This window comes from Cervus canadensis, chromosome 13 (genome assembly GCF_019320065.1).
Source record: "Cervus canadensis isolate Bull #8, Minnesota chromosome 13, ASM1932006v1, whole genome shotgun sequence".
NCBI lineage: Eukaryota > Metazoa > Chordata > Mammalia > Artiodactyla > Cervidae > Cervus > Cervus canadensis.
In genome coordinates this window covers 73,132,958-73,160,165 of record NC_057398.1, presented here as the reverse complement: position 1 = coordinate 73,160,165, position 27,208 = coordinate 73,132,958, and the positions used below count along the sequence as shown (strand labels likewise).

The window sequence follows — 27,208 nt, the reverse complement described above, 5'->3', positions numbered from 1 at the left end:
CCTCCCACCCACCTAGTCCCACCCTAGCCCCTCGTCAGCCTTCCAGTCCCCTAAACATCCTTCTTCTCTTACCGTGAATGTTCGCCAAGAAGACAGTCACCCCGATCTTCTCATAGGTGGAGCTCAGCTGGAGGAGTCAGGAACGTGTTGGGTAGGGAGACAGAAGGAAAGGAATGTTCTAAGTGGGCCTCCAAAGTGATTCACAAAATGCACTTGAGAGGGAAGCCAAACAAATAAGCAACCAGGAGAGCCCTGGCAGCCCAGGATAAAAATAGCAGCAGGGCACACCACTCCTCCCTGGAGTGTTGGCTGATCGCTTCTCTGGAAAGCGGGGCAGACGTGGGGCTTTGCCAACAAGGCAGCCACTTGGTGTCCCCGTGGCCCCTTCTTATGGGGCCAGACCTTTTCTTTCGCTAGCTTAGAATCCCAGACCCCACCTGCCTTTGAGGCTTAGGCAGAAGCCGCGGGGAAGGACCACGGCCCGGAGCGGCTAATGCCTCAGCCACCTGGATCCTAGTAGATCCAGACTGCGGGAGCAGGCTGAGCCCTTGTCTGGGGATGGAGCCGGCTGTGCACTGGTTGACGAGGCCATCAGCCTCTGTGCTCTCTCGGTTCCTCGGTTTCACTATTCTGCCTCTCTCTGGGCCAGTCCCTGAAATGACTCTGCCATCAGAAGTGGCCGCTGAAAAGCTATCAGATGGACGCATTTATTCAAGCTGCCCTGTGAGCCGTCTGTTTGGCCTAAAGGTGAGGGCCGCTGATATTATTTCTTCTTCTTCCCTCGGTTGGCCAGACCCAGCTGATGCTAGGGTGTCTGGGTGAGTGTGGGAAGGAGCAGTAGACCGTGAACCTGGGCCAAAACGAGCTCTACTCGGAGGACCCTGGGCCGGGTTCCCGTGTCTGCTAGAGAGGGGTGCTAGGACGGGGTGGACCAGCGGGGCCCGGTCCTGGGGTCCCTCCCCTGGCACGCACTGTTTTGTGCTGTCTGGGCCTGCTCTGCAGGCAGCATCCTGTCCTGGAGGCATCTGGGAAAAGGGTTTTTAGGAGAGGTTAGGCTCCCTGGTGAGCCTCCTCACTCAGTCGGTCGAAATGAAGGCTCCAGGGAAAGGGAGTGTGGGAGGGTAGGGGTGAGGGGGTCGGGCTGGGGGTGCGCTGGGGCTCCCTCCACCTTGGGGCTCCCTCACCTTGGCCAGGGCTTTGATGCCCATCAGATCCACAAAGCTGACCCCACTCATGTCGAGGACGAGGGTGTGCAAGGTGACAAAGGGTGGGACGCTGGCCAGCATGTCACTGGGCTTAGCAGAGGCTGGGGGCTCGCAGTGGGCAGCGGTGGAGCTGTCAGGGCTGAAGGTGATGTAGGACACACTGGCGCCATTAGCAGGCGTCTGGTTGTTGTTGGGGTCAGTCGGGGAGCCGTTCTCAAAATCCTGCTGGAGCTCCTGCAGGGAGACAGTCTGGAGGGGGGAGTGGGAGGGCGGAGTCAGATCATCAGGCTCAATCAAACTTCCCTGTGGCTGAAGCTGGGGCAAGGTACGTGCAGGTGGAGGTAAATAACCAGACTTCATGGTGGGGAATCCAAGCCCCTCTAATCCCTGAGGACTGGTGCCTCCCAAAGCCTCCTCCTTGAGCAGGTCGGCACGTTTGGTCTCCATAACGCAGGCAAAGTTAGAGGGCCCTTCTAAGAGAGGGGCTGAAGCTTCAGTGCTTTCAGAGGAAGCCCCTTTGGAAACAACGGAGACCCTTTTTGCATTTACCCGTGTTTACCTTTTTCTCTTCAGAGTTCCCACATCCACACCCACCTTGCTAGTTCTAGGTTGGCTGGGGACCCCAGGAAATTCACTGCAACTCTCGATCTGGGGTTGCTCTTAAGTCCATGGGCAGATCCCATCTTAGCCAGAAAATGCGGAGGGGGCCATGGGAGTTTAGTGGGTACCCTGGGAGCTGATGGCTCCTCATCCAAGGAGAAGATGCCCACCAGACAATGTCACCCAGCAGTGGCCACAGAAGCTCGCTGTCCTTGCCTCCGAGGGTGCTGGGAGGTGGGCACCAGCTGGCAAGGTCAGAGAGGGTAAGGGAGAGGGTGTGGGCTGTTCCTAGCCTCAGTTCACCTTGGTTTTCATGAACAGAGACTTCCTCTGTTGCTTGGGCATCGTTCTCCCCTTCTCCTGCTTCTTGAGGTGCTTTTGCTTGGCCAGCAACACTTTCTGGGGGTCCACACCTGTCTGGAGGAAGAGGGCTGAGAGAAGTCTTCACCTCTGCCCTCTCTGAGGGTGGCCGGATCTTGGCTCCCAGCTGCCTTTCTTGCCTCTGCCAGGCACGCTCTGTCCACTCCCTCTGGTCACTAGGAGACTGAGCCTTACCTTGGCAATGACTTTTTGCCTGAAGATCTCTGAGTTGGCGAAGTAGAGAGGAGAGCAGTAAGTGACGATCTTTATACCTTGGATTTCTTGGACCTGTGGCAGGGAGAATCAAGTTAGTCAGCAGCAATATCTTTTATTGGTTTTTCATAAAACCCTTTTATGTGGGGTGATGTAGGGCGAAAGAGGGCGGTCATGAGCTTGGATTACCCACCCTATTGTAGGTCTTGGGATTCACGTAAATGTCAGTGTCCATGACTTGGGCCAAAGCAGAGCCATTACGACTGGATGAAGAAGGAAAAGACAAACACAAGAGAATGCTATTAGCAGACAGGCCTGGAGGGATGCTTGAGCTGGGGGCTCAGGGGAGGGTCCCGTCCTGACCCTGGGCTTTTTCTGCTTGTCTCTCTGCACTGGAGACACACGCCTGGTGGCCTGAGGCTGGGCTATAATTAGAGGGATGGCAGGCGGCTCCCCGACATAGCTCCTTGGGGGGAGGGCTCAGCGGGGAGGAAGGTGGAGAATACAAGTATAAGTGGCCCCAAAGTCACCACTTCTTGGCTCTGAGTTCTCAAGGAGAAGACAGATCACTGACTTCAGGATCCTTCCTGCCCTGGACTGGACTCCCCGTCTGCTTCACTTCATGTTTTTATGGGAGACACTTAGCTGTCCCCTGGCCCACAGCTCCCTCAGGGTGGGCTGCGGTCTGGTCTGGGGTCTGATGTGCTCTTGGAAGGACACTGAGTCTCACCCGCCTGCCCAACCCTGCTTCCCCTGGGCCCCCAGCCCTCTACAACCGTGATGGATTCCCCTGGGTTTTCAGGAGATGGGAGTCAGACAGCCCGGCCTGTGCCAATGGTCCTGGCTGGGCCGAGCTCTCCTCCAGAGCCAGACCCCATGGGTAGCGGGGCCCAGGAGCTTCACCAGGCCCCCCGTGGCTGCCCCTGTGGACCGGCTGGGGCATGATGGCTGTGCCTTTAGGGAGGGACCATTACTTACAACTGGGTCTGGAAGACCACAACCAGGGCGGAGAAGGCGACCCCCACCGCCACACCGTAGGGCAGGCTCAGGAAAAAGGCGGAGAGGAAGCTCACCACCCAGATGCACTGTGAGGAGAGAGACGTCAGAGCAGGCCCGGGGAGACACCTGCCCCGCTGGGGAAGTCTTCCAGGGTCACCAAGGCCCTTCTCTGCTAGCCCAGCCTCGGACCACCCTTCCCTCTTCATGGCAGTTTGGCGGTATTTCACGTAGGCGAGATTTGGTGACACTTGCCCGTTTCCAGTGGACAGAGGATGGCTCCCTGGTCTTGTCTGGTTGTTAGCAGTCAACCCCCACACCCACTGGGAGCTGGCGTGGCACAGTCAAAGACTGTGGGTCTGGGGACAGAAACGCCTGGCCTCCAAGTTTCATTGTCCTACTTGTGAATATTCACTTACTAGCTGTGTGAATAATAATACCAGCTTCATGAAAAGATTAAAGAATTAAGGAAGATAGGGTCCTACCAAGCCTAGTGATGGGTGCAATAATGTGAGTTCCATTCCTCCATCTGATAGTAACCTGTGCACTTGACTGGGGCTCAGCTATGCTTCCTGACCTGATAGCCTGGGGCCGGGTTGTGTGTGCAAGCCAGGAGGGTGGGGGTGGAGGGATGGGGGGTGGGAGGTGGAGGGATGGCGGGTGGGAGGTGGAGGGATGGGAGTAAAATGGGAACCCAAAGCACGATGTGAATACCAGGACTATTACTGTTGTGGGTGATGGTTGGGATGCAGCAAGAGCAGACCTTCGGGGTGGGAACTGGGGCCTCGTTTTTCTCCCCATCCTCATCCTTCACATGAGGAGGACCCCAGATGCACCACTCACTTCTCAGACTTTAAGGATTTCCTTCCTTACCATGTAAGTGCCCTTCCCCCCCAGAAGACAGTACAGCTCAGAGGTTTGGAGTCTAAGACTTGGGGTTCCAGTCCTACCACTAACTACTTCTGTGGCCTTTGATGAGTTACTTAACCTCTTTGAGCCTTCAGTCCTCATCTTGAAAGGAGGTTAGGAAACCCTCTCTCACAGCTTACGCTGGGCTCAAGTGGGGTAAGCAGTGTCGTCGATAGCAGTAGCCTCATTCCTATCCCCTAGTGGAAGATGTGCTGGGAACGTGACTAATGAAAATGATGTCATGTTTGCTAAGGGTTTCACGGTTACACACTGCTTTCCAATTCTGATCTCACTGAAGCCTCAGAACCACTGTATGGTGCAGCCATGAATATCACCCCCATCATAGATGGGGACATAGAACTCCACAAAAATCTTAACCTGCCTAAGATCCTGGTCCACTGGCTTTATGTTCTAGGTTTTTTGTTTTTTAAAACCACAATCACAGACAACTAGCCAATCTGATCATACGGACCACAGCCTTGTCTATCTCAATGAAACTAAGCCATGCCGTGTGGGGCCACCCAAGACAGACACGTCATGGTGGGGAGGTCTGACAGAATGTGGTCCACTAGAGAAGGGAATGGCAAACCACTTCAGTATTCTTGCCTTGAGAACCCCATGAACAGTATGAAAAGGCAAGTGATAGGACACTGAAAGAGGAACTTGCCAGGTCAGTAGGTGCCCATTATGCTACTGGAGATCAGAGGAGAAATAACTCCAGAAAGAATGAAGGGATGGAGCTGAAGCAAAAACAATACCCAGTTGTGGATGTGACTGGTGATAGAAGCAAGGTCCAATGCTGTAAAGAGCAATATTGCATAGAAACCCAGAATGTTAGGTCCACGAATCAAGGCAAATTGGAAGTGGTCAAATAGGAGATGGCAAGAGTGAAAGACATTCTCAGAATCAGCAAACTAAGATGGACTGGAATGGGTGAATTGAACTCAGATGACCATTATATCTATTACTGTGGTCAGGAATCTCTTAGAAGAAATGGAGTAGCCGTCATAGTCAACAAAAGAGTCTGAAATGCAGTACTTGGATGCAATCTCAAAAATGACAGAATGATCTCTGTTCATTTCCAAGGTAAACCATTCAATATACAGAAATCCAAGTCTATGCCCCAACTAGTAATGCTGAAGAAGCTAAAATTGATTGGTTCTGTCTCTTCTCTGGTGGCTTAGAGGGTAAAACGTCTGCCTGCAGTGCAGGAGACCCGGGTTTGATCCCTGGGTCAGGAAGATCCCCTGGAGAAAGAAATGGCAACCCACTCCAGTACTCTTGCCTGGAAAATACCATGAACAGAAGAGCCTTGTAGGCTACAGTCCATGGGGTCACAAAGAGTTGGACATGACTGAGCGACAACACACATGAAGACCTATAAGACCTTTTAGAACTAACACCCAAAAAAGATGTCCTTTTCATTATAGGGGACTGGAATGCAAAAGTAGGAAGTCAAGAAACACCTGGAGTAACAGGCAAATTTGGCCTTGGAGTACAGAATGAAGCAGGGCAAAGGCTAATAGAGTTTTGCCAAGAGAACGCACTGGTCATAGCAAACACCCTCTTCCAACAACACAAGAGAAGACTCTACACATGGACATCACCAGATGGCCAACACCGAAATCAGATTGATTATATTCTTTGCAGCCAAAGATGGAGAAGCTCTATACAGTCAGCAAAAATAAGACCTGGAGCTGACTGTGGCTCAGATCATGAACTCCTTATTGCCAAATTCAGACTTAAACTGAAGAGAGTAGGGATAACCACTATCCCATTCAGGTATGACCTAAATCAAATCCCTTATGACTATACAGTGGAAGTAAAAAATAGATTTAAGGGACTAGATCTGATAGACAGAGAACCTGATGAACTATGGACGGAGGTTCGTGACATTGTACAGGAGACAGGGATCAAGACCATCCCCATGGAAAAGAAATGCAAAAAGGCAAAATGGTTGTCTGAGGAGGCCTTACAAATAGCTGTGAAAAGAACAGAAGTGAAAAGCCAAGGAGAAAAGGAAAGATATTCCCATTTGAATGCAGAGTTCCAAAGAATAGCCAGGAGAGATAAGAAAGCCTTCCTCAGCGATCAGTGCAAAGAAATAGAGGAAAACAACAGAATGGGAAAGACTAGAGATCTCTTCAAGAAAATTAGAGATACCAAGGGAACATTTCATGCAAAGATGGGCTCAATAAAGGACAGAAATGGTATGGACCTAACAGAAGCAGAAGATATTAAGAAGAGGTGGCAAGAATACACAGAAGAACTGTACAGAAAAGATCTTCATGACCCAGATAATCACGATGGTGTGCTCACTCACCTAGAGCCAGACATCCTGGAATGTGAAGTCAAGTGGGCCTTAGAAATCATCACTACGAACAAAGCTAGTGGATGTGATGGAATTCCAGTTGAGCTATTTCAAATCCTAAAAGATGATGCTGTGAAAGTGCTGCACTCAATATGCCAGCAAATTTGGAAAGCTCAGCAGTGGCCACAGGACTGGAAAAGGTCCATTTTCATTCCAATCCCTAAGAAAGACAATCCCAAAGAATGCTCAAACTACTGCACAATTGTCCTCATCTCACACGCTAGTAAAGTAATGCTCAAAATTCTCCAAGCCAGGCTTCATCAATACATGAACCGTGAACTTCCAGATGTTCAAACTTGTTTTAGAAAAGGCAGAGGAACCAGAGATCAAATTGCCAATATCCGCTGGATCATCGGAAAAGCAAGAGAGTTCCAGAAAAACATCTGTTTCTGCTTTACTGACTACGCCAAAGCCTTTGACTGTGTGGATCACAATAAACTGTGGGAAATTCTGAAAGAGATGGGATACCAGACCACCTGACCTGCCTCATGAGAAACCTGTATGCAGGTCAGGAAGCAACAGTTAGAACTGGACATGGAACAATGGACTGGTTCCAAATAGGAAAAGGAGTACGTCAAGGCTGTATATTGTCACCCTGCTTATTTAACTTATATGCAGAGTACATCATGAGAAACGCTGGGCTGGAAGATGCACAAATTGGACTCAAGATTGCCGGGAGAAATATCAATAGCCTCGGATATGCGGATGACACCACCCTTTTGGCAGAAACTGAAGAGGAACTAAAAAGCCTCTTGATGAAAGTGAAAGAGGAGAGTGAAAAAGTTGGCTTACAGCTCAACATTCAGAAAACTAAGCTCATGGCATCTGGTCCCATCACTTCATGGCAAATAGATGGGGAAACAGTGGAAATAGTAGCTGACTTTATTTTTTTGGCCTCAAAATCACTGCAGATGGTGATTACAGCCATGAAATTAAGACGCTTACTCCTTGGAAGGAAAGTTGTGACCAACCTAGATAGCATATTAAAAAGCAGAGACATTACTTTGCCAACAAAGGACCGTCTAGTCAAAGCTGTGGTTTTTCCCGTGGTCATGGATGGATGTGAGAGTTGGACGGTGAAGAAAGCTGAGCACCGAAGAATTGATGCTTTTGAACTGTGGTGTTGGAGAAGACTCTTGAGAGTCCCTTGGACTGCAAGGAGATCCAACCAGTCCATCCTAAAGGAGATCAGTCCTGGGTGTTCGTTGGAAGGACTGATGCTGAAGCTGAAACTCCAACACTTTGGCCACCTGATGTGAAGAACTGACTCATTAGAAAAGACCCTGATGCTGGGAAAGAGTGAAGGCAGGAGGAGAAGGGGATGACAGAGGACGAGATGGTTGGATGGCATCACTGACTCAATGGACATGAGTTTGGGTAAACTCTTTGAGTTGGTGATGGACAGGGAGGCCTGGTGTGCTGCAGTTCATGGGGTCGCAAAGAGTTGGACACGACTGAGGGACTAAATTGAACTGAACTGACTGATTTTGCTTTTTGGAACTATAAAAATAATAGCTAAGTTTTATTGAACACAAGATGCAATTCAGAGAATGTGTTCCTTCCTTGTATTATCTTGTTTCATAAGCATCCCCGGGGGTGGCGGTGGGGGGTTGTGGAGAGTATAAAATACCTGTGATCACAGATGAGGAAGCCGAGACTCAGAGAGGTTAAGGGACTTGCCATCGGTCACAGAGCCAGTGAACAGTTGAGTTAGGATTTGAACATAAGCTGTCTCACTCCAAAACCTGACCTGTTAACACTTGGTTATGCTAATTAGGGCTTCCCAGGTGGCTCAGTGATAAAGAATCTGCCTGCCAGCGCAGGAGACACAGGAGATGCTTGTTCAATACCTGGGTTGGGAAGATCCCCTGGAGGAGGAAATGGCAACCCACTCCAGTATTCTTGCCTGGAAAGTCCCATGGACAGAGGAGCCTGTTAAGCTACCGTCCATAGGGTCGCAAAGAGTCTGATCCAACTTAGCGACTGAGTGCATGCTAATTAGGGAGCAACTGACCAGAGGGATCACTGACAGAAGTGACAGGCTTGTGGGGCTGGAGGAGGCAGTACCTGGGGTACCAGGCAAGACAGGTACCCAGGGGTTGCCTGCTACTTACGCAGTCCAGCTTGCTCTTCTTCCACAGGTAGTAGGGATCAGCGAGTTGCTTGAGAGAATTCTTGAGGTTGACAGCAATCAGGGCCCCTAGCACAGACTAGGGAAGCAGGACAATGCTGCCTGTCACTGGGTGTGTTCCCTTCTTCCTGCCCTTCCTACAAACCCCTGGCCCTGGGGGCAGGACAGAGTTGCAGTTCTAGAACTGGCAGAGCCCCCAAAACTTTGCACTCAACCGTAGGGTTGTTAAGTGCAGGTGCTGGAGCCAGAGGGCCCTTGGGCCTGAATTTTGCCATCCCCCCCTTCCTCCATCCCTGGAGAGCCTGTGCCTAGGGCCCTCTGAGCCAGGGGCCCACAGAGGCTGTAAATGCTGACTCGGATGTGGACCCTAAAGTCAGGAGGCTGGAGTTTGAGAACAGCCCTGCCCCTGTGAGCCTTGTCAGTGCTTCTCAGCCTCAGTTTCCCTCACCTGTAAAATGGCGAGAGTAAAACCTACGCTGACTGCTTCGCAGGTTGTGGCCAGGATGAAGTGTAACAGTGATGGTACTCTGTAACCTGTGAGGCATCACACAGCTCCTAAGGCCTGCTCTTACTGGAGTCTCTGGCTGCCTTCTGCTCTGATGCTGTGTCTTACCTTGGGGAGAGCGTAGAGATAGGATCCCAGGACCAGCATGGTGACCATCACCACCAGGGACACACACAGACTTGACACCTATCCAGAGAAAGAGATGGAAGCGGGGCGTAGGTGTGAAATTCTTGCTCTTGATTTTTTTCCCCCCAATAAATGCATTTGGTGGAGTGGAGACTGAGGAGAGGAGAGGGAGGCTGGAGACCTGCTGACCTGGATTCTCTGGGGCAACTGTGCTGCTACACCCAATCCCTTTCCCACTCCCCTGATCCAACGCTCACCTGGGACTTTCCTCCAGCTCCGTCCACGGCCAGAGTGACAGAGAGGGCACAGCAAATGACATGGATCTTAAAGAAGGAGCCGAAGAAGTTGCTGCAGCCCAGGGCGATCATCTCCTGCGGGCACACGGGCAGGGTTGGAAGCTGGGGGTGTGTGGGGGGTGGGGCACACAGTACAGACCAAACATAGTCATTCAAGCTAGCTGGATCTTGAACTCGAGAATAACCCAGCTGCTATAAAGCCATACACTCCCAGCCAAGTAGAAGTCAGCCAAAGAGCCCCTGGACATCCCTCGCCATGCCTCTGTGGGCCCCGGCCCAGCCTGCTCAGCCCTGCTGGGAGTGGCTGGACCTACCTGGTTAGCGTCCACATCATAGCCGTGCTTGTTGGCCAGGGTCCGGCCCATGGCCAGGTTGATGACGTAGCCCACGATGGCCAGGGAGAAGGCCGTGCCAAGCATGTCCTTCCACTGCGAAACCACAGGCGACACGGGAGTGGGGAAACTGTCAAGGAGCCAGAGATGAGGCAGGGCCCAAGGGTGTGAGGAGGGCGCCCGCAGCAGGCAGCAGGGCCCACTCTGCTCCAGGGCCTCTGCGTGAATCCCTGCTTCCAAACGGGGCGCTCGGTGCCCTGCTGCAGGGCAGCTACCATCCTCCCCTTGAAACAGCAAAAATCGAGGCTCAGAGAACACAGCTTGTCTGAGGTCACCACGCTAGTGAGCGGCAGGGCCTCATTTGTTCACATCCAGAATTTAGACTCCTCACTCTTTCTGGTCCAGAGCCACAGCCCCCAGTGCCCTGAGGCCTTTTCCCCATTGTCTGCTCCAGCTCTGCCGTATAAACACTGGTCCTCTCCTCCTAGGGCCCAGCACAGTCCCTGGCACAGAGTAGACACTCAGTGAATTCTGTTGATCCTAATAGATTTTTTTTCTGTGTGGATAGAAGAGCCAATGCATTAAAGCAAAGCAAAGAACCAGAGAACGACTGATCAGAGAGGTTTCACCCATCAGATGAAACTTTTGGGGGGAGTGTGGCAGTCAAGGGGGCTTCCCAGGTGGTGAAGAACCAGCCTGCCAATGCAGGAGACATAAGAGATGTGGGTGCGATCCCTGGGTTAGGAAGATCCCCTGGAGGAGGGCATGGCAATCCACTCCAATATTCTTGCCTGGAGAATCCCATGGACAGAGGAGCCTGGTGGGCTACAGTCCATGGGGTCGCAGAGAGTTGGACATGACTGAAGTGACTTAGCATGCACACACATGGTTGTTAAGACTCACTGTTCATGAAACAGCCTGCATTGTGTGGCTCTTCATAATAAGTGATAGTAACCATTCATAGCTGGTCAGTGTCAAGGAGTTTATAATACAATTTATAGAGTTCATCTCATCTCTGACTCTGAACCTAGGCAGGGAGGAGAGTGGGGGTGGGGCCAGGCTTCCTAGCCACCTGGACTCACCCAGGTTGGATCTCTCCCACGATCTGCATGTGGTACTTTTTGGGCATCTTGTAGCTCCCGGAGATAGCTGTTGCCACCACTACCTGCAGAACCCAGAATGGAGAATGGGGATTAGATCTAAATTAGGGCCAGGGTAAGGGTCCCTCTCTAGTCTCCCTTTTGTCTGGGGACCCCAAATCCCCCTCCCCTGACTCCTTGAGGGGGATCAGCCTGAGGATCAGGAAGAGGGGGAGCCACACACAGGGGGATGGAGTGGATTCACCCCAGACCTGTCCTACCGGCTCATAGGGGGCAAGCTGGTGGGGGAGGGATGCATAGAGGGACTCTCTTCATTCTGGCTGGAGCTAGATTCCTTTTCAACAGCCTCCTGCCTGGGCCCCAACACCCCAGCCCTGGGCAAGGTCCTTACCACAATCATCTCTGTTGGGATGGGGAAACGGATCCTGTGCATGTAGCGGGCGTTGAGCTCCTTCACCAGCACCAGGACCACACCGCTGATGAGAGCGAAGATGAGCGAGGCGATGTTGGTGTGAGCGAGGTTTTTGCAAATGTCAATGAAGGTCTGGGGGAGAGAGCATGACGCTCATGGGCTCCCACCCCTTCCTCCTGCACCACTACCACCCAGCATCTGAGCCAGTGGAGGGATGTTGCCAGTGCTCTGAGAGGCACAGCAAAGCAGAATCCAGACCCTACTCACAGTCCCACTTCCCACCCCTGTCTCCATGCTGGGACGGGAAGCCTGATTCCCTTCCTTTTCCTCTAGGAACAGTTCAAGCTAATGGAGGAGGGATGGAGATTAGACATAAGGAAGAACTTTCCAGGTAGGGAGGGGTTGAGGCACTGGAATGGGGAACTGATGGAGAGTGTACATCTCCTTTTCTGCAGCAATTAACCACGGAGATTTAACCATACTTTGGCTACCTGATACAAAGTGCTGACTCATTGAAAAAGACCCTGATGCAGGGAAAGATCGAAGGCAGGAGGAAAAAGGGGTGACAGAGGATGAGATGATTGGATGACACCACTGACTCAGTGGACATGAGTTTGAGCAAGCTCCGGGAGTTGGTGATGGATGGAGAAGCCTGGTTTGAGCAAGCTCCGGGAGTTGGTGATGGATGGAGAAGCCTGGCGTCCTGCAGTCCATGGGGTCTCAAAGAGTCAGACACGACTGAGTGACTGAACAACAACCACAGAGAACCTCAGCCAGCCTTCAAGGTCACGTGTTTGACCCTCCCTCCCCAAATGGGAACCTCTTGAAATCCACTCTGAACAATGGGTCAGATGGCCTTTGCTTGAGAACATCTCATAACGAGGTGCTCACAACTTCTTAAGACAGTGAACTCGGCTCACGTGTCTGCTCAAGACCCTCTCGCAGGGGTGCACTCATAGACTCACAAAGACGATGGACCCTGGGCCTGCGTAGGAGGGGACGGTCAGTCCGAAGATATACTTGAGCACGGAGATCAGGATCTGCAGGCCAGCGGCCGTCATGAAGCCCCGGATGAAGGACTCAGAGAGGTAGATGGCCACAAAGCCAAACTGCATGAAGCCCAGGCCCATCTGAGAGCAGAGGGGTGGTGGGGTCAGACCATGATGGGCCAGCCACTCTCACACCTGCCGGGCCCAAACCCAGGACTGGAGTTCATGCAGCCCTGAGACAGTAGTAGCTCTAGGAAAACAAGTCCCTTGTGACCTTGTCCTGCCTTGTACTGACAGAGAAAATTAGTCCCTCGGGGCACAGGCCTCTGACACTTGACCTCATTGGCTCCAGTTTCCTCCACTGTGGAATGAACCTGGTACTCGCCAGTGTTTGCCCTCTGAGTAATTGACACCCCGTCTGCCCAGTTGGCCAACCCAGAACTTGGAAGTCATCGCCCCTCACCCTTCATTTCTAATATCCCAAGCCCTGTTTATTTTGTTCCTGGCAAAGCATTCTCCCAGTCTACCCCTGCCTCCTTGCCTGCCACTCTGGTCTAGGCCCTTATCACTCTTGCATACGGGCCTCTTCACAGTCTCGCAACTGGCCCCGTGCTTTGATTCTAATCTACTTTCCATCCACCGTCGTCTCCAGAGTCTGAGTAATCCAATCTGACTGCCAAATAGGAACCAAATTTGCTGCTTAGGGGACAGACCTCAGGCTTGACTGTCTGGCCCTGCCTGCTCCTCTGGCTCATTCTCCCAAGGCCTCCTGACCTCCAGCCACACCGAGTGCCCTGTTTTCCGTCCCCTGGTCAGTTCACGTTCTGTTAGGCCTCAGTGCTTTGGGGTGCTGCTCCCTCTAACGGGACTGTCCTTCTGGGCCTCTTTCCTTTGGTTACCTACTGGCCAACTTCTACTCATCCTTTTAGACTGAGGTCAAATGTCACTTCCTCTCTTTGAGGAGAGGCCTTCCCTGACTTTCTCTTTGATGTTCCCAAAGCTACTTGTATATAGCTCTATTCTGCTGCTTATCTTACTGCCTACACATTTATTTGTTGATTTGGCTACTTCCTCTGCTGGGCTGTGAGCTTCTGGAAAACTGGGTCTCTCTCTTACTTATCTTTTATCCCCAGAGCCTAGCCCAGTTCCTGGCATGGTGAAGCAACCAAAAAACATTAACTGAATGGATCAATGAATGAAACTTCTGAGGCCCCTTCCTGCTCTTCCATTCTGTCCTGCTGCATTGGCCTGCATGAAGCCTAGCAGAGTCCTTTGCATGTGGCGGAAATGCAATTTATCTCATGCAGGAGGTGCTGTGGCTTGTAGCAGAGATGGCTGGAGGGGGATAAGGGGTGTTACAGAAATGGAAAACTGCTGGCAGAGAGCTGGGCACTGGAGAGGGTATCGGAGAGAGACCATGAGTCCTTTAGACAGTCATTAGCTCCAGACACTTTTACTAAGTGTGGATGCTGGTCTCATGCACCTGCTGAGGGCAGGTGAGATATTCAGAATTTTTAAGGTCATTTGTGGCCTCCAAACAGGGAAGAGGGAGGATGGAGAGACCTAAATCAGCTTTAAGGTCAAGACTGGGCCTCTGTGGGAAGGGCAACATGAGCTGATGCCTTATTAAGGAGGGCATGGCAGAGATGGAAGCCGAGTCTTTTACCTGGATGACGGCCGTCAGGCAGGCTAGCGTTGCTGACACGTGCAGCCTTTCGGCCTCCATGGCCCCTGTGTCCACATAGCTTTCATTGGTGGCATTGTTGAAGACCCGGAATTTCGACTCTGGGGCCAGCTGCAGACAGATGTTACCCACCAGGATGCTGATAACGGCAAAGGTACCTGTGGTGCCCCACCCCGCCAGCAAAAGTCAGAGGTTTGGACCGCACCCATGGAAACCAGAAGGGGCCCAGAACGCTCCCCAACCCCCGCAGGGATGGTGCTCCATGCCTCCAGGGTCCTCTCCGGCATCACAGTAACCATTCGTATCTGACCATGATCTACACTCTTCCAGGTGCTTTCACCCCAACTGTTAATATTCCTTTATTGGACACGTGAGGAAATAGGCTTGGAAATATAAGCAGAGCCTGCGTCAGAAACAGGCTTTTTGACCAGGCCGTTTTCCTCCATCTCATTTTGCACCAGAGAGCTCCGAATGTCCCTGAAGTGGCCTGATGGATGATGGCTGTCGGAAGGCCACTTCTGTTCAGCCCTTTATGGCCTATCTTGTGCTGCCAATTCTTCCCCACATTCCAGGGTCATGCTAACTGAGCTCACGAAAGCTAAATGGCTTCTCCAAGGTCACAGAAGACCTGGGATTGACACTCACGGTGACGGTCCCTCTGGGGCCAAGCAGCGCCAGCTAGAGGAGAACGCAGATGGGAAAGCACCCGAATCCCCTTTGCCACCCACCACCCATCCCCACGGTCCAGGTCACCTGCCTGCTAAGAGGGGAGGGGCCTTACCTGGCACCATCTGGTGGATACCCCCCAGGAAGAAGTAGGTCAGGAGGGGGAAGAAAGAGGAGTAGAGGCCGTTGACTGCAGGAAGGTTGGCCAGGAGAGCGAATGCCATGCCTGAAGAGGACACAGAGAGTCAAGGCCCTGGGGCACAGTTGGGTGATGGAGGTCACAGAAGATGGACTGGGAAGGGGAATAGGTTTGGCTGAGGGGACCCCCTGACCTTGTGGGACCTGGATGCATCCACCGCTGAGGCCGCCAAGAAGGTCAGGGACGATGTAGTCTTTGATCTTGTACTTGGGGAGCCAAGAGAGAATGGGGAGCAGCCCAAACACTGTGGTTTTGATCTTGGCTGAGGAACATCTGGAGGGGAAGAGGGCAGGTTTTCAGTCAGCACTGCATTCAGAGTGGGGAATTGATTATAATATCCTGTTCTTGGTCATTCATTCATGCATTCACACAAAATTCAGTGAGCATGCACACCATGTGGCAGACTCTCCTCTTGAGCGCCGTCACCTTGCTCTGGGCCCGGGTTGGAGATCTTCTGATTGCCTACTGCTAACCTGGGAAGTCTGCAAGACTTGTCATGCAGAAAGGCATGGATTTTGTGGATGCCTAGCATTCCAAGGTGTCAAGTCCAGCTCAGACGGCCGTTCTCTGATCTGACTGAAAACAGGCCCGGTCACCCTCACCTGGGCTCCTGCAGCAGCGTGTGTACCTCGGGCTGTAATTTCTTGCTCTTCATCTACCTCCCCCACTACACAGTAAAACCAGCATGGAAAGAAGTCTGGTCTCTTGTCCAGCTTTGTATTCCTCATGCATCACACTGGGATGCTTAGTGAATATCTGTTGCAAAAATGAGTGAATGAACAAGTGAAAGAATGGGCCTGATTCTGATTCAGAACTCAGTCTGAATGGGGGCTGCTGCTGCATTTTTGGAACCTCCTCCTAAAGGGAGGCTCCTTGTCCCTGCAGGGTGTGCCTCTGCTGACCCACCATCCTTTGTGTGTGACGATTCCAATGCTGGAGTTCTTTCCCCTGTTAATTCATCAAAAGAGGGAAGAATGGGGAAACTATTTGTTGGTCAGTGCAGGGTGGGGAGCATTGATCCCTCCCCTGTTTGCTGAACACCTTGAGGTCCTTTCATCAGAAACTCAGAAGCGGTAAAAACAAGGGCCTTCAATCTCAAGGATGACAGCTGGTGGATTGATGACCAGAAGAGGTGGGGAGGCCTTTGCTTTTCTTCTCCCAGCTGAGGGAATTCAAATACTCAGGGCCCATCTGGTGACTCACTGGCTTGCTGTGATTAGGCCTCCTTTCCTGCCCAGCACCGATTCCTGTTCTTTACTGTTGCTCAACAATAGTTTCCCTGACACTGGGTCCCCTGGATGTCACCCAAAACTGAAATCAACACAGACAATGCTTTGTACCCTTTAAAATCTGGGTAGACTTTCTGTCCCAACCAGCACTTCATGGAACAGCATCACCACTGCCTTTGAACTCCCCGGTCCCCTCTGCAGTGGGCAGTGCCTCTCCCATCCCTGGGATGATGGACAGGGAGTTGGACTGGAAGTAAATAGCTTAAAGCATTTCTAAAGGCTTGTCCTAAGAGACAACCAGGCCCCCAGGAACTCCCTCAGGTTTGTTCATGGCAGGGAAAACTGGACTCATGAATGGAGAGCTGGCTGGGGGAGAAAAACAACCCACTCAAGGGCTTGTACATGTCCAGCCTCACTTGCAAGCCTGCCATAGTTGGGCAAAGCAATCTGACTTCTCTGAAGTCTGAGAGAAGATCTGGAAACAGATGCTAAACACCTGTAGAGAGGTTCCAGAAGCCAGGTGGGAAGTAGATAGCGGGATTAGTTTTCTAGACATTCATTCATTCATTAAACAAAAATTTATTGGAGTACCTTCTGTGTGCCAGGCACTGTTCAAAGCCCTCCTGCCAGCCACATGGGAATTGTTAGCTCCCTATGACTTTTTGTGGTTTCCATCATTCTCATCTTTTAGGAAAACAGCAGATACCCTCATCCCTCCAGTACAGAAACAACACAGACTTAAACTTCTTGGCACAAATGCTGACAAGGTCTTTATATAACCAGGCAGAGATGGAGCCTCCCAGGAGAGGTAGGGTTGGGCTGGTGCTTTTAGTGAAGACTCAAGTGGGTGATCCCCCAGCCTGAACCAGTTCCACCTGCACCTCCACTTCAGCCATTGCCAGTGACCTCAATTCAGGTAACTGAATCAGCTGTTTCCCCAGGGGAGTGGGGAAGTGACTTCTGCCACAGACCACAGCGAGGCCTGAGGGAGGTCTACCAGATGTCTGCAAAGGGGGTTGCGGTAAAGTCCATAGCCTCAGCCTCCTGGAGCGCGGATATAAGTCACCTCGCAGAGTTCCCTCCTTATGGGTGTGGTTTCACTACCCACCAACACAGTTCCAGGGATCTGAGAGTGGAACAAGCCCAGGGGCTGGTGAGAACACATCCTGGTAAGTATCGTTTAGGGGAGCCCAGGAGTTTAGGGGCTACCTTTGAGCATTGTCTGGACCTGGGAAAGGAAGGAGCATCTGGGAGAGAAAGAGGACAAAGTCCACGGGGTGGGAGAGGCTTCAGATTTTCCTTGATGAGGAAGGGACAGGAGAAGGGACGGCAGAAGTGAGGGCTCTGACCTGCTGTGATGACACACCCTTCCCCTTCAAGCACCCTTGAGAGCCCAGGAGGTACTCATGTGGGCTGAGAGCATGGTGAGACCTCACGCAGGGGTCCGGATGCTGGCCAGCCCCTCTGGACCTGTGAGTGGTCCTTGTCCCTGTTCCCCATTTCCTCGAGGGCCTCAGTAAAGATGAGGTGTAGGATCTCCTGTTCCCCATTTCCTCGAGGGCCTCAGTAAAGATGAGGTGTAGGATCTCAAATTCAGGGTTCAGAACCTCACCTCCCCAAGGCTTCCCAAGTCCCGTCTGAGGGACAGCGGTATAGGAGCCATGCCCTGGTGCGGGGAGGGTTGGTGGGGAGCAGAGGAGAGAGGAGTCTGGGCTTCCAGCCATGTTACCTGAAAGTGTTGCTGAGTTTCTCTCCCAGTGGGTACGTCCGGTCCTTCTTCTCAAACTCGTCATCGAAGAGGGTGAGAGAGTATGCATCTCTGTCCACCACGTAGCGGGGCCTGGGCTGGCTCATGTCTGGGGCATTTACAAGCTTTGGGAGACACAGAGGAGGGAGGATGAGAGGCATCCCTTCTCAGTGCCGGCCTGGGCCATCTCTCTCTGGTCCTAGCTCAGCAGGGTTTTATGCTGTCTTCCCCGCCCCCAGCCAGCAAGGTGCCTCCCTTCCCTCTTTCAAGTCTTTCCACCAGACTCACTTCTTCTGGTGGCCTTCCTTCCCAGGCACAGGTGATGCATACACTTGCCCTGGCTGTTTTGCTTGGCACCCAGCACGTGGTTGGCACTCCACATCTATGATATCACTGTCACCCCCGCTGAACACCAGGCAACAAGGAGGCGGGAGTGCAAGGGCAGGAGTCACGGCTCAGATTCAGCGGGTTGATCCTCTCCCTCCTTTCCTTGCCATCCTCGCCCCAACCCACGCTGGCCCCTGGTATCCTTGCAAGCCCCTTTGCCCCCCCCCCCCCCCCCCAGACTTCAGTTTCCCGGGCGGAAAGGCTCATACCATCCTGTCAGTCAGCTTGGAAGAAAGAAAGCAGGCTGCTTGGAGGCAGGGGGACGGCCACGGTGACCTTGGGAGGACCTTCTTAAAGCAGTCACCTAGGAACAGGTTTTCCCAGGGGGACAGTGGTGTTTGGGGAAATCAAGATGGTCTGTGCTGGCTGGCTCTCCCACAGCTTCCTGTGTCTAACCTTTCCCCCACCCTGTATACTGATGTCTCTCTCCTCCTTGCTTTTTGCGCAACCTTGCTGACATTCCAGGAGCTGAGCAGGGCAGAGCTAAGTGCTGGGGCCCTGAGGCCCAGAGCTCCTGGTAGAGATCTTTCCTCCTCATCCTCCAACTGCTGGTCCCCACTCCTGTCCCCTGCCCCCCCCACCCCCAGAGCTGGCAAAAGCCTGCCTGGACTACCTCAGAGGAAGAAGGAGGAGAGGAGGAGAGGAAAGAGACGGCATAAGCTTAGGGGGAGATGATGTCTCGCAGGTGGAGAGTGTGGGATGGCTGTAACCAGTTTGGCAAAAGATTCGAGAGAGAGTTAAAAGTGAGAAACCACATGGGGGACTCAAGATGCTCCTCCACAGGCTTCCTGGGGGAGAACCTGGGTGAGTGACAGGTTGTCAGAGGGGAGCAGGCTGGTTGATGTTTTTTGTGGAACAGCACCCTGGGGGAGAGGAGGGAAATGCATTAACTACGGGCCCAGAAACTTGGGTTCTAGTGCTGCCTTCACTGGTGAAGTGGAAGGGGCAGCATTCCTTTCTGAAACTCAGATTCCTCATCCACAAAACTGGGGGACCATAGATACCTCACAAGGTTGTTTGAGGATCAGGTGAGTAAATGGACAAGAAAGGCTTGTGTGAAGCGTGAGAGTGAGATAAATGTAAGTTGCTATTGTGGATAAGACTGTGTCCAGGTAGATGAAGGTCAGGTTGCTGCGTCTCATTCACTGGGCCACAGGACCCTGAGTTCCACCAGGACCTGTAAGCATGGTGCCCTGAAGAACCCCCCAGATGCTGCTCAGCTGGCAGGGCAGTTGTGGGGTGAGCCTGCCCACAGTGCCTGGGCCCACCCAGCCCTTTGCCTGGTGTTTACTGTGCACCCAACAAATGCTTGTTGAGTGAATCAATAAATGTTCTTTTGGAGAACACATGGGTTGAATTGAACAGGAGTAAAGGCCTGTAAGATATTTCAGTGGGACAAGCGAGAGACTGAGTTGCATAAGGAAAACAGCATAGGTTTTGGAGCCAGGATGACCTGGGTTGGAAGATTCGGTTTCTTCATCTGTAAATGGGGATAATAACAGTCCCAGGCATTTGCCATGAAGACTAAATGAGATCATGAGTGTGAAGTCTGGTCTTCCAAGGGCACCCAGTGAATGGTAACGGTGATGATTACTATGATTAAGATGGGAGGGTGCTTCCTTCCTCTTGGGAGAGACTGTTCAGAGGCTTCCAGCCCTTCACCTCCAACAAGGCAGGGTGGCCTCGCTCCCCCTTCCCCGCCCCACCCTTTCATTGCGCCTGGAAGGGTCCGACCTTCCCAGTACTTTGCCTGATGGGCTCTATGGGAGAAATGAGTGGGGGTCATGACCCTCTGGAAGGACCCCAAACTCCAGCCTGGCTTCAGAGGAAGACTCATAGACTTGGGGAGTCTATGCCTGGCCACCAAACGGACCACTTATAAAGGAATAGTCGGGGTTTTCAAGGGAGCTGCACCAGGAGAGGGAAGAGGGGGCAATGGAAGGTCTTGTTTCCATGCCAAGCAGCACGCAGTGATACCAGAGGCTCTGCGTTCTAGGGATGTGTGTTGGGGGGAGAGAGGGTGGTCAGTATCTGATCCCACAGAACCAACTCACCCGGCTCCCTTGCTAGGCTCCCTCACTTGGCTCCCTCGTGTCCTCAGTGGCACCTTTCGCTACCCAGCATTCTTGTCCCTGCCCTTACCCTCCTGCAGCCTCCACATTCAGCAGCCCATCAAACCCCATCGCTGTTTCCTTCCGGTGTCACTCCCAGGTCTTATCTCACACCTGGACTATTGCATTAGCCTTCTGACCGATTCCCCAGCCCACACCCCCAGCTCAGAAACTCTCAGCTTCCTCGTGTCCAGGAGCGGATCAAGTCCAGACTCCTTATTTTGGCATGTTTGTCTGCGCATCACCTGACCCTGGTTTGGTGGACTCAGTAGATCTGTAGGTTGCACCTGCCCTCTGTATCCGGGCTGTCCACTCACCCCCACTGAGCAAGCTTCCTCAGTTTTCCCTCTGGGGCTCCGTCCATACTTTCCACCTTACCTGAGATGCCCTGACTCATTCTGCCCTCACTCAGCCCTGCCCAGTCTTAAGACCTGCTAGGTTCCTCCTCCTCCCTCTCTTCCTTCTCCCTGCCCTCCTCCTCCTTTTCTCTGATGCCTTTCCTGATCACTCTGGCCTGGGATCTCTTTCTCCTCAAAACTCCTTTCTTTGGACCCCTCCAACCTGCACACCACTATTGGCTTCTGGCAAAGGGTGCCAGGAAAATGGGCATTGGTGCCGGAAATCCTTTCGAGAGCACAGATGAATTTGGACAACATGAGACTGTTTCCGCCCTTGTGGGCAGGCTTTATAGAGACAGGGCTTAGATGCTAGGGGAGTTCCCACTGACAAAGGAGAGAAGATGCCTCCCTTTACTGGAATGTAAAATCTGCCTCTCTCCCCATATGTTGGTTGTCTTCTTCTAGACATGGGTGCTGAAGGGAAGAAGGCTCTGGGAGCTTTTGCAACCCTGAGTGTGCACTATGTATAAAAATGAGAACCCAGCAGCCCACCAGCTTCAGAAAGCTTTGTTCAGAAGGGGACCTGAGGACCAGGCAGGTCCAAATCTCTCCTTTTGTGGATGAGGAAACTGAGTCTCAGAGGTGGGAATTTGAGTCAGGCCTTTGATGCCGACTCAAGGGCTCCTGTTGAAAAGGTCTCAGACCTTCCAGAGATGACTCTGGCTTCCCTGAGAGGCATTGGACATCCCATGACCTTCCATCCCAGCCAGTGATACAGGATGTCCAGGTTCTGCTCTTCCTCCTGAGGGCTCTGTGGGAGGTTGTGGTTCCTCCCCGGACCTGGACTTTCCCAGGACAGGGACAGACAGAGCAGCAAACCTGCAACCACACGAGCTGCCCCAGCTCCTGGTGAGGAGGTGCCCCGGTCATACTTCCTAATTCCAAGACTAGGGGTTGAGGCTGGGTGGGGCTTCGGAGGGGAGGTTACTTCATCCCCAGCCAGTCCTTCAGGCCTGGAGGAGGGGGGGATGGGAGAGAGAGGCGGAAAACGGTGAGCTGGCAGAGTGGTGGGAGGCACCGCCTCTCCTAGATGGCTCCCAGGGTTCTCAGAGTCCAGGACCTCCCAGGGACCCCCAGGAAGGGCTCCTACAATGCCCGGTTAGGGGCGCAAAGGTGAAAGAGGGAGCAAAAAAGGGAGAGAGTGTAGGGAACACGAAGACTTGATCCCTGGTTAAACAAACACACAGCCCTGCCAAATGATGTCAACATGGCTGAAAAAAGTCAAGTGCTCTATTGCCATAGGTGTGTATCACCTAGCCTGCCTCCCATCAAACTGTGTGGGCCCCTCCAGAGTCCCCCATCCCCCACTGGATCGGGGACAAACAGCAGGTGCCATGTGACAATATGGAGGAACAAAAGGGTGCCCCTCCCCTCCCCAGTGTGGAGGCAAGGAGGGAAGGTCCTGAGTTGCTGGAGAGAACTACAGTGGGGTGTGGGGCTTAAGGGCAGCAGAAGGTGAGAAGAGGAGAGGGCAGGAGAGGTGGGTGTCTGGACAGTCCCCAAGGCTTGGCAGGGGACTGGGGTCACATCTGGGGCAAGCGGGGATCGGGGGTTTTGCAGAGCTAAGGAGCTGGGGGTGGGGACAGGGGGAAATGGACTCCGTCAGGAGGGCGCAGACAAGAGCAGACACTCCTCTTGGGTTCTTCCTCAGAATCTTAATCCCCCTGCAGTGAGCTCATTCGAAAGAAAGCCCACTGCAATCTCCTCCCAGTTGTATTTCTGACAAGGTCTGTCTACAATGCCCATGAGAATGCTGTGGGCAAAGATGGGCTTGGGCATCGTGCCCGAGTGAAGGCATAGAAAGGCTTGGAACGGTGCCCAGCCGCGGTATGTGAGCAACAAATTTGCACTGTGATTATTATTACTCCGATTACCCTGGAGGGGTCTTTTCATCGTGCCTCTGTAACCTCAGGCAGGTCATTCTGCCTTTCTTGGGCTTCTTTTTCCACTCTCCTCTGACTTGCCTCCCACCCACTCTTCCCCATGCCCTTGTTCCTCTGGAAGTTTCCAGGACTGGTGAGAGGAGGACAGAGAAGTCATTTCAGAAGGGGCAGGACACCTGGGGAGCAGAGAGCTGCAGAGCCCATCTGTGGGGTGTCAGTGGCCTGGGGGTGATCCCGTCATTGTGGCCTAGGCTGACTTCCTCCTCAGCCCTGTGGGGTGTGTGTGTGTGTGTGTGTGTGTGACTGGGGGGGAGTCCTTTGATGTGCACACGTGCCAGGCACGGGAACAACCCCAGCTCAGCCAACCCACCTCGGTCTTCTTATCACTGGTCCCTACCCGGGCGATCGCTGTGTCCTGGGCAGAGGAAAGGTCACTTTCAGGCTTCCCCTTTGCTCTAGCTGCTGGCTCCTCCCCGTCTCATCCAGGGTGGGAGTCAGAGGGAAAGGTAAGTGCTGAGGTGTGTGGGGTGGGAGCTGGGGACAGGAGAGGAGGACTGGGGTCTCAGCTAGCGACCGCGTCTCTGGCATGAAGGAGTGTGGGCAGAGAGGCCTGTGAGTTTTCAAGACCTTTTATCAACACTCCTTTTATCTCTACTGCCTCCATGTTTCTTGGGCAAATTTCCCACCCCCTCTTAACCCCAGCCCAATTCCCTCACTGGTAATGCCAGGCGAGAGCATGAAATCTCTCTGTGTTGCCTTCTTGCTCTCCAGCTGTTCTAGGGCCTGGCATCCCCACCGGGGGGAATCCCTGCCACCCACCCCATCCCACTGCTTATCTCTAAGCCCGCGAGCCCCTCTCTGCTTTCTCTGCCCAAGACAGCTGCTGGGCTGAGGAATCAGTTCCAGCAGGAGGGCACTTCCCAGCAGTGAGACCTGACCAAGGTCATGGGTGCCTGAAACACTTCAGGTCAGGCTCTGGGAGGTCTGCATGGAGACTGGGGCTAGTCTTGTGCACCTCTTGGAAGCAGCTGGGTGTCCAAGGACTCCAGTGAGGGGCCCGCTGCTCTGGTTTAAGAAATCTGGAGCTTCCTCAGTGCTGACCTGGTCACTCATTCCCTCGGGGACTTCCCTGGGATCAGATGTGGGTTGTTTGATTTAGCTCAACACACATTCACTAAATACCTGCTTTGTGACCATCCCTTGAAAGACTCTGGACACCAAGAGATAAAAATGAATTCTCCTCTGTCCCCCAGGCTTTCACGAAAATGAGTCTTCAGGTCGGCCGACCAGTCTCTGGGAGGCACCCACAGAGCCCATCCTGGTGCTGAAGGAACTGTGTGTGCCAGCCTTGGTGCTGCCCGGGGAGGTTCTTGCCAGGTTCTGAACGCCAGGGCCAAGGGAGGCCAGGAGGGCCATGCCAGAGGGATATCAGTGGGAGTGATGCTGTTGCGGGGGAAGGCCTCTCTTGATTTGCCCTACTTGGCATGCTGTGCCTCCCCAAGAGGCACGGCCTTAAAGCTGGTCTTTCTCCTGGTCCTCAGACTCAGCACAGTCAAGTGTAAGTGGGGGAGCTTGTGCTCAAATGACAGGTTGGCTTGCCCAAGCCTGGGGACCCTGTGGGCTCATTGGGAGGAGTGGGGGTCCTGCCTGAGGGTGATTTGGGCCCCTCCGAGCTGTCGGACGAGGAGCTAGGAGCTGGTCCAACCCTCAGGTGGCTGGGTCCTGCTGCTGCCTGCCTGCCTGATGGAGCCCTGCTTGCTGTCTCTAAGCCTCACTTTGCCCTCCAACCTCCCCCAACCTCTCAGGACTCAGGGGACACGGAGCAGGAGGCAGGTGCCTTGAGCAGGTGGAGAAGCAAACAAGTGAGAGAGAATGTCTTGGGGCAGAAGGACAAGGAGACAGTTGCAGAGAGACTGGAGAGCCAAGCATTAAGAACTTGTTGCTTCCAAGACTTGCAAAGAAAGGGAGAGGTGCAGCCAGCAGCCTCAAAGGCCGGTGCCCCGGGAAAGGTCCAGTATTTTTGTTCTTTCCTCTGCAAAGGGAAGAAGCCCGTGCAAAGGAGCCGACTGTTTCTCCTCACCCCATCTGGGGGTCTGGCAGGTCTCTCTGCTGGAGCTTCTGTCCTGCATGCTCCCTTGGCCCCCTGCCCTGCAGCTGAGACCTTTACATGGAAGTGAGGGCCCCAGGGGTTCCTCAGGGCTGAGGGGCTGGGCACTGTTCTCAGACCTGGGGTGCTGGAGCCTGCTCCCCACCAGTGCTCAGGTTGGCAAACAGCCGCTGCCGTGGCCGGCTGGTCCCTGTCATCCCTCCCCTCACGGACCCCCGCCCTCCTCCAGGGATGACCCCAGCCCAGCGGGCGCCTGGCTGGTGCTTACCGGTGGGTGAGCAGGGCCGTCTGGGCAGGGCTGCAGGCGTGTCCGGGGAGCGGGCAGCTGAAAGGTGTGCGAGGTGTGCGAAAGGGCTCTGCTCAAATAATCCAGGGAGGCGTTTATAAATAACTTTACCTCAGGGCCGCGGGGTGAGCCCCGGCTTCCGATTGGCTCGGAGGGGAAGTGGTTTTGAACACTACACCATAGCTAAGCCTGGGGAGATAGGAAAAGGAGATAAGGGAAGAAAGGTCCCAAATGAACAGCCCTTTTTTTGTTTTGCCCAAGGAGCAGGGCTGTTTGATGGGAGCTTGGCACTTCCTAAATCCACCCCGGAGACAATAGGTCACATTCAACGGCCCCGGCCCCACGGGCTCCCCCAGGGCCAGCCAGCCGTGGCTGAGGAGGGGTCGAAGCAGACCCCTCTCCAAGCTTGCTGTCCTGCTGCTTCTGGGGTCAAGCCGCCTGGCCTCTTGGACAAGGGGATGCATTGAGGCCACCCAAGGGGAGGGGGCCTGGGGCTTCTTGCTCTGAAGGTTGGAGACTCGGGGTGTTGCAGGGGGACGGTGTTGCAACCCCTGAGGAAGGCTGCAGGCCATTTTGGGGGAGGCCTGAGGGCCTTTGAGAGGTTTGGGGCAGTGGTGGAGACCTGGGTCCCAGCTCCGACCCCAGCCTTAAGTCACTCGTAAGTTCTGTGTCTTGACTGATGCCCTCCTAACTTCCCAGGTAGGGTGTGCGGGGTGCATGGGAGTTTGGGGTATGGTAAAGGCACTCAAGAGACTGGAATGCCAGCAGATATGTGTAAGGTGACCCAAAGGCTCGCACATCTCTGTCACAGGCCTCTGTCACCTCCATCAGTGAACGCCCCTCGGTCGTGGCTCAGCTCAGGTTGCCACGTGCCTTCTGGGTTAGAGCTGCCCACCCACTCCATGCTCACTCAGTGTTGTGAACCTCAGGAAGGGCAGAGTCGTGGGTTAGGGGAGTTTCTTGACATATTTCCTGAGAGAGGGGGTCCCCAGCTGGTGCCAGAAGCCCCTTCCTTCTCACATCTGGGGCAGTACTGTGTTGGTCTGAATTGTCCTCTCATCTCTCCAGAAGACAACAGAGGCTCTGAGATGGGTTGGAATCAGTACAGGGGGTTTCAGTAAGTCCCCCTGGAAGCTAAGGAGAAAGTCCCACTGAGAAGGTGAAATGAGCTACCTTAAGCACATAATAAGGGTTCAATAAAATTTTTTTTTTTTTTTTTTTTCTGTGCAGCATGTGGGATCTTCGTTCCTTGACTGGGGATTGAACCCATGCCCCCTGCATTGGAAGCACAGAGTCTTAACCACTGGACCACCAGGGAAGTCCCACAATAAATATTTGTTGAATGAATGAAAGAATGAATTGTCTGCAAGCCCAGCCCAAGGCAGAGTTTGCAGATGCATTGCTTATGGGGATGAGGGTAATACCCAAGTCACTCAGAGTTGTCAGGGTGTAGCCAGGGGCCTGAGCGAAGCTGGCCCCAGGATGTCTGCCACTTGCCGGAGGCCGGGCGTGTGCGTGGGCACTTCCTCCAGCAGCCCTGCCCCAGGCCCCTGCACAGGCCTAGCCGTCATGTTCCACCACTCCCTCTGCTTCATCATAGTAACAATGCACTGGTCACAGCGGAAATCATGTGTCCAGCCACTGTCTCTCTCCAAGGACTGTGAACTCCATGAGGAGGGTAGGGCAGTACCTGTTTCATTCACTCCTGCATCCCTACCGTGTAACTCAGTGCCTGCCACTTAGTAAAAGTTCAGTATAGATTTGTGCAATGGGTGAATGACTGTGTGATGAAATCTTCAAACAAAGTAGAGCCAGAGGTCCAGAGCTGGCGCATCCATCTCCAGTATTGCCCAGCGGCATGGGTAACATGACCTGGTCTAAACTTTGCACAGATGAGTTATCAGTGTTAGTCACTCAGTTGTGTCTAACTGAGACCCCGTGGACTATAACCTGCCAGGCTCCTCTG

General features: G+C 53.3%; 1 protein-coding gene, 1 long non-coding RNA gene and 1 other non-coding gene across 6 annotated transcripts in view; 1 reads left to right on the top strand and 2 right to left on the bottom strand.

Moving 5' to 3' along the window:
• Window positions 1-25,314, bottom strand: part of SLC26A9 (solute carrier family 26 member 9) — a 31,834-nt gene extending 6,520 nt beyond the window's left edge. Inside the window, exons 1-19 of one of the 4 annotated variants that reach the window (XM_043485887.1) lie at window positions 25,225-25,296; window positions 18,667-18,761; window positions 18,053-18,195; window positions 15,228-15,367; window positions 15,011-15,121; window positions 14,212-14,387; window positions 12,522-12,686; window positions 11,536-11,688; window positions 11,127-11,209; window positions 10,027-10,174; window positions 9,674-9,787; window positions 9,399-9,476; window positions 8,769-8,864; window positions 3,357-3,463; window positions 2,572-2,641; window positions 2,361-2,453; window positions 2,109-2,222; window positions 1,185-1,454; window positions 73-127 (exon numbers count right to left, since the gene is read on the bottom strand). In XM_043485887.1, coding sequence (XP_043341822.1) covers window positions 73-127; window positions 1,185-1,454; window positions 2,109-2,222; window positions 2,361-2,453; window positions 2,572-2,641; window positions 3,357-3,463; window positions 8,769-8,864; window positions 9,399-9,476; window positions 9,674-9,787; window positions 10,027-10,174; window positions 11,127-11,209; window positions 11,536-11,688; window positions 12,522-12,686; window positions 14,212-14,387; window positions 15,011-15,121; window positions 15,228-15,367; window positions 18,053-18,195; window positions 18,667-18,669 — 2,119 coding nt within the window. In that variant the 5' untranslated portion in view covers window positions 18,670-18,761; window positions 25,225-25,296. Of the gene's footprint in view, window positions 1-72; window positions 128-1,184; window positions 1,455-2,108; window positions 2,223-2,360; window positions 2,454-2,571; window positions 2,642-3,356; window positions 3,464-8,768; window positions 8,865-9,398; window positions 9,477-9,673; window positions 9,788-10,026; window positions 10,175-11,126; window positions 11,210-11,535; window positions 11,689-12,521; window positions 12,687-14,211; window positions 14,388-15,010; window positions 15,122-15,227; window positions 15,368-18,052; window positions 18,272-18,358; window positions 18,459-18,666; window positions 18,762-25,224 lie in introns of those variants that run through there. The other 3 variants (XM_043485888.1, XM_043485889.1, XM_043485886.1) reach the window with 3 other exon arrangements.
• Window positions 23,274-26,971, top strand: LOC122452355. Its single transcript, XR_006272661.1, has 3 exons — window positions 23,274-23,355; window positions 24,103-24,407; window positions 26,473-26,971. It is a non-coding gene; the product is annotated as an uncharacterized LOC122452355 (long non-coding RNA).
• On the bottom strand, window positions 26,488-26,560 carry TRNAG-UCC. Its single transcript has one exon. It is a non-coding gene; the product is annotated as a tRNA-Gly (tRNA).
• Window positions 26,972-27,208: the final 237 nt, after the last annotated feature.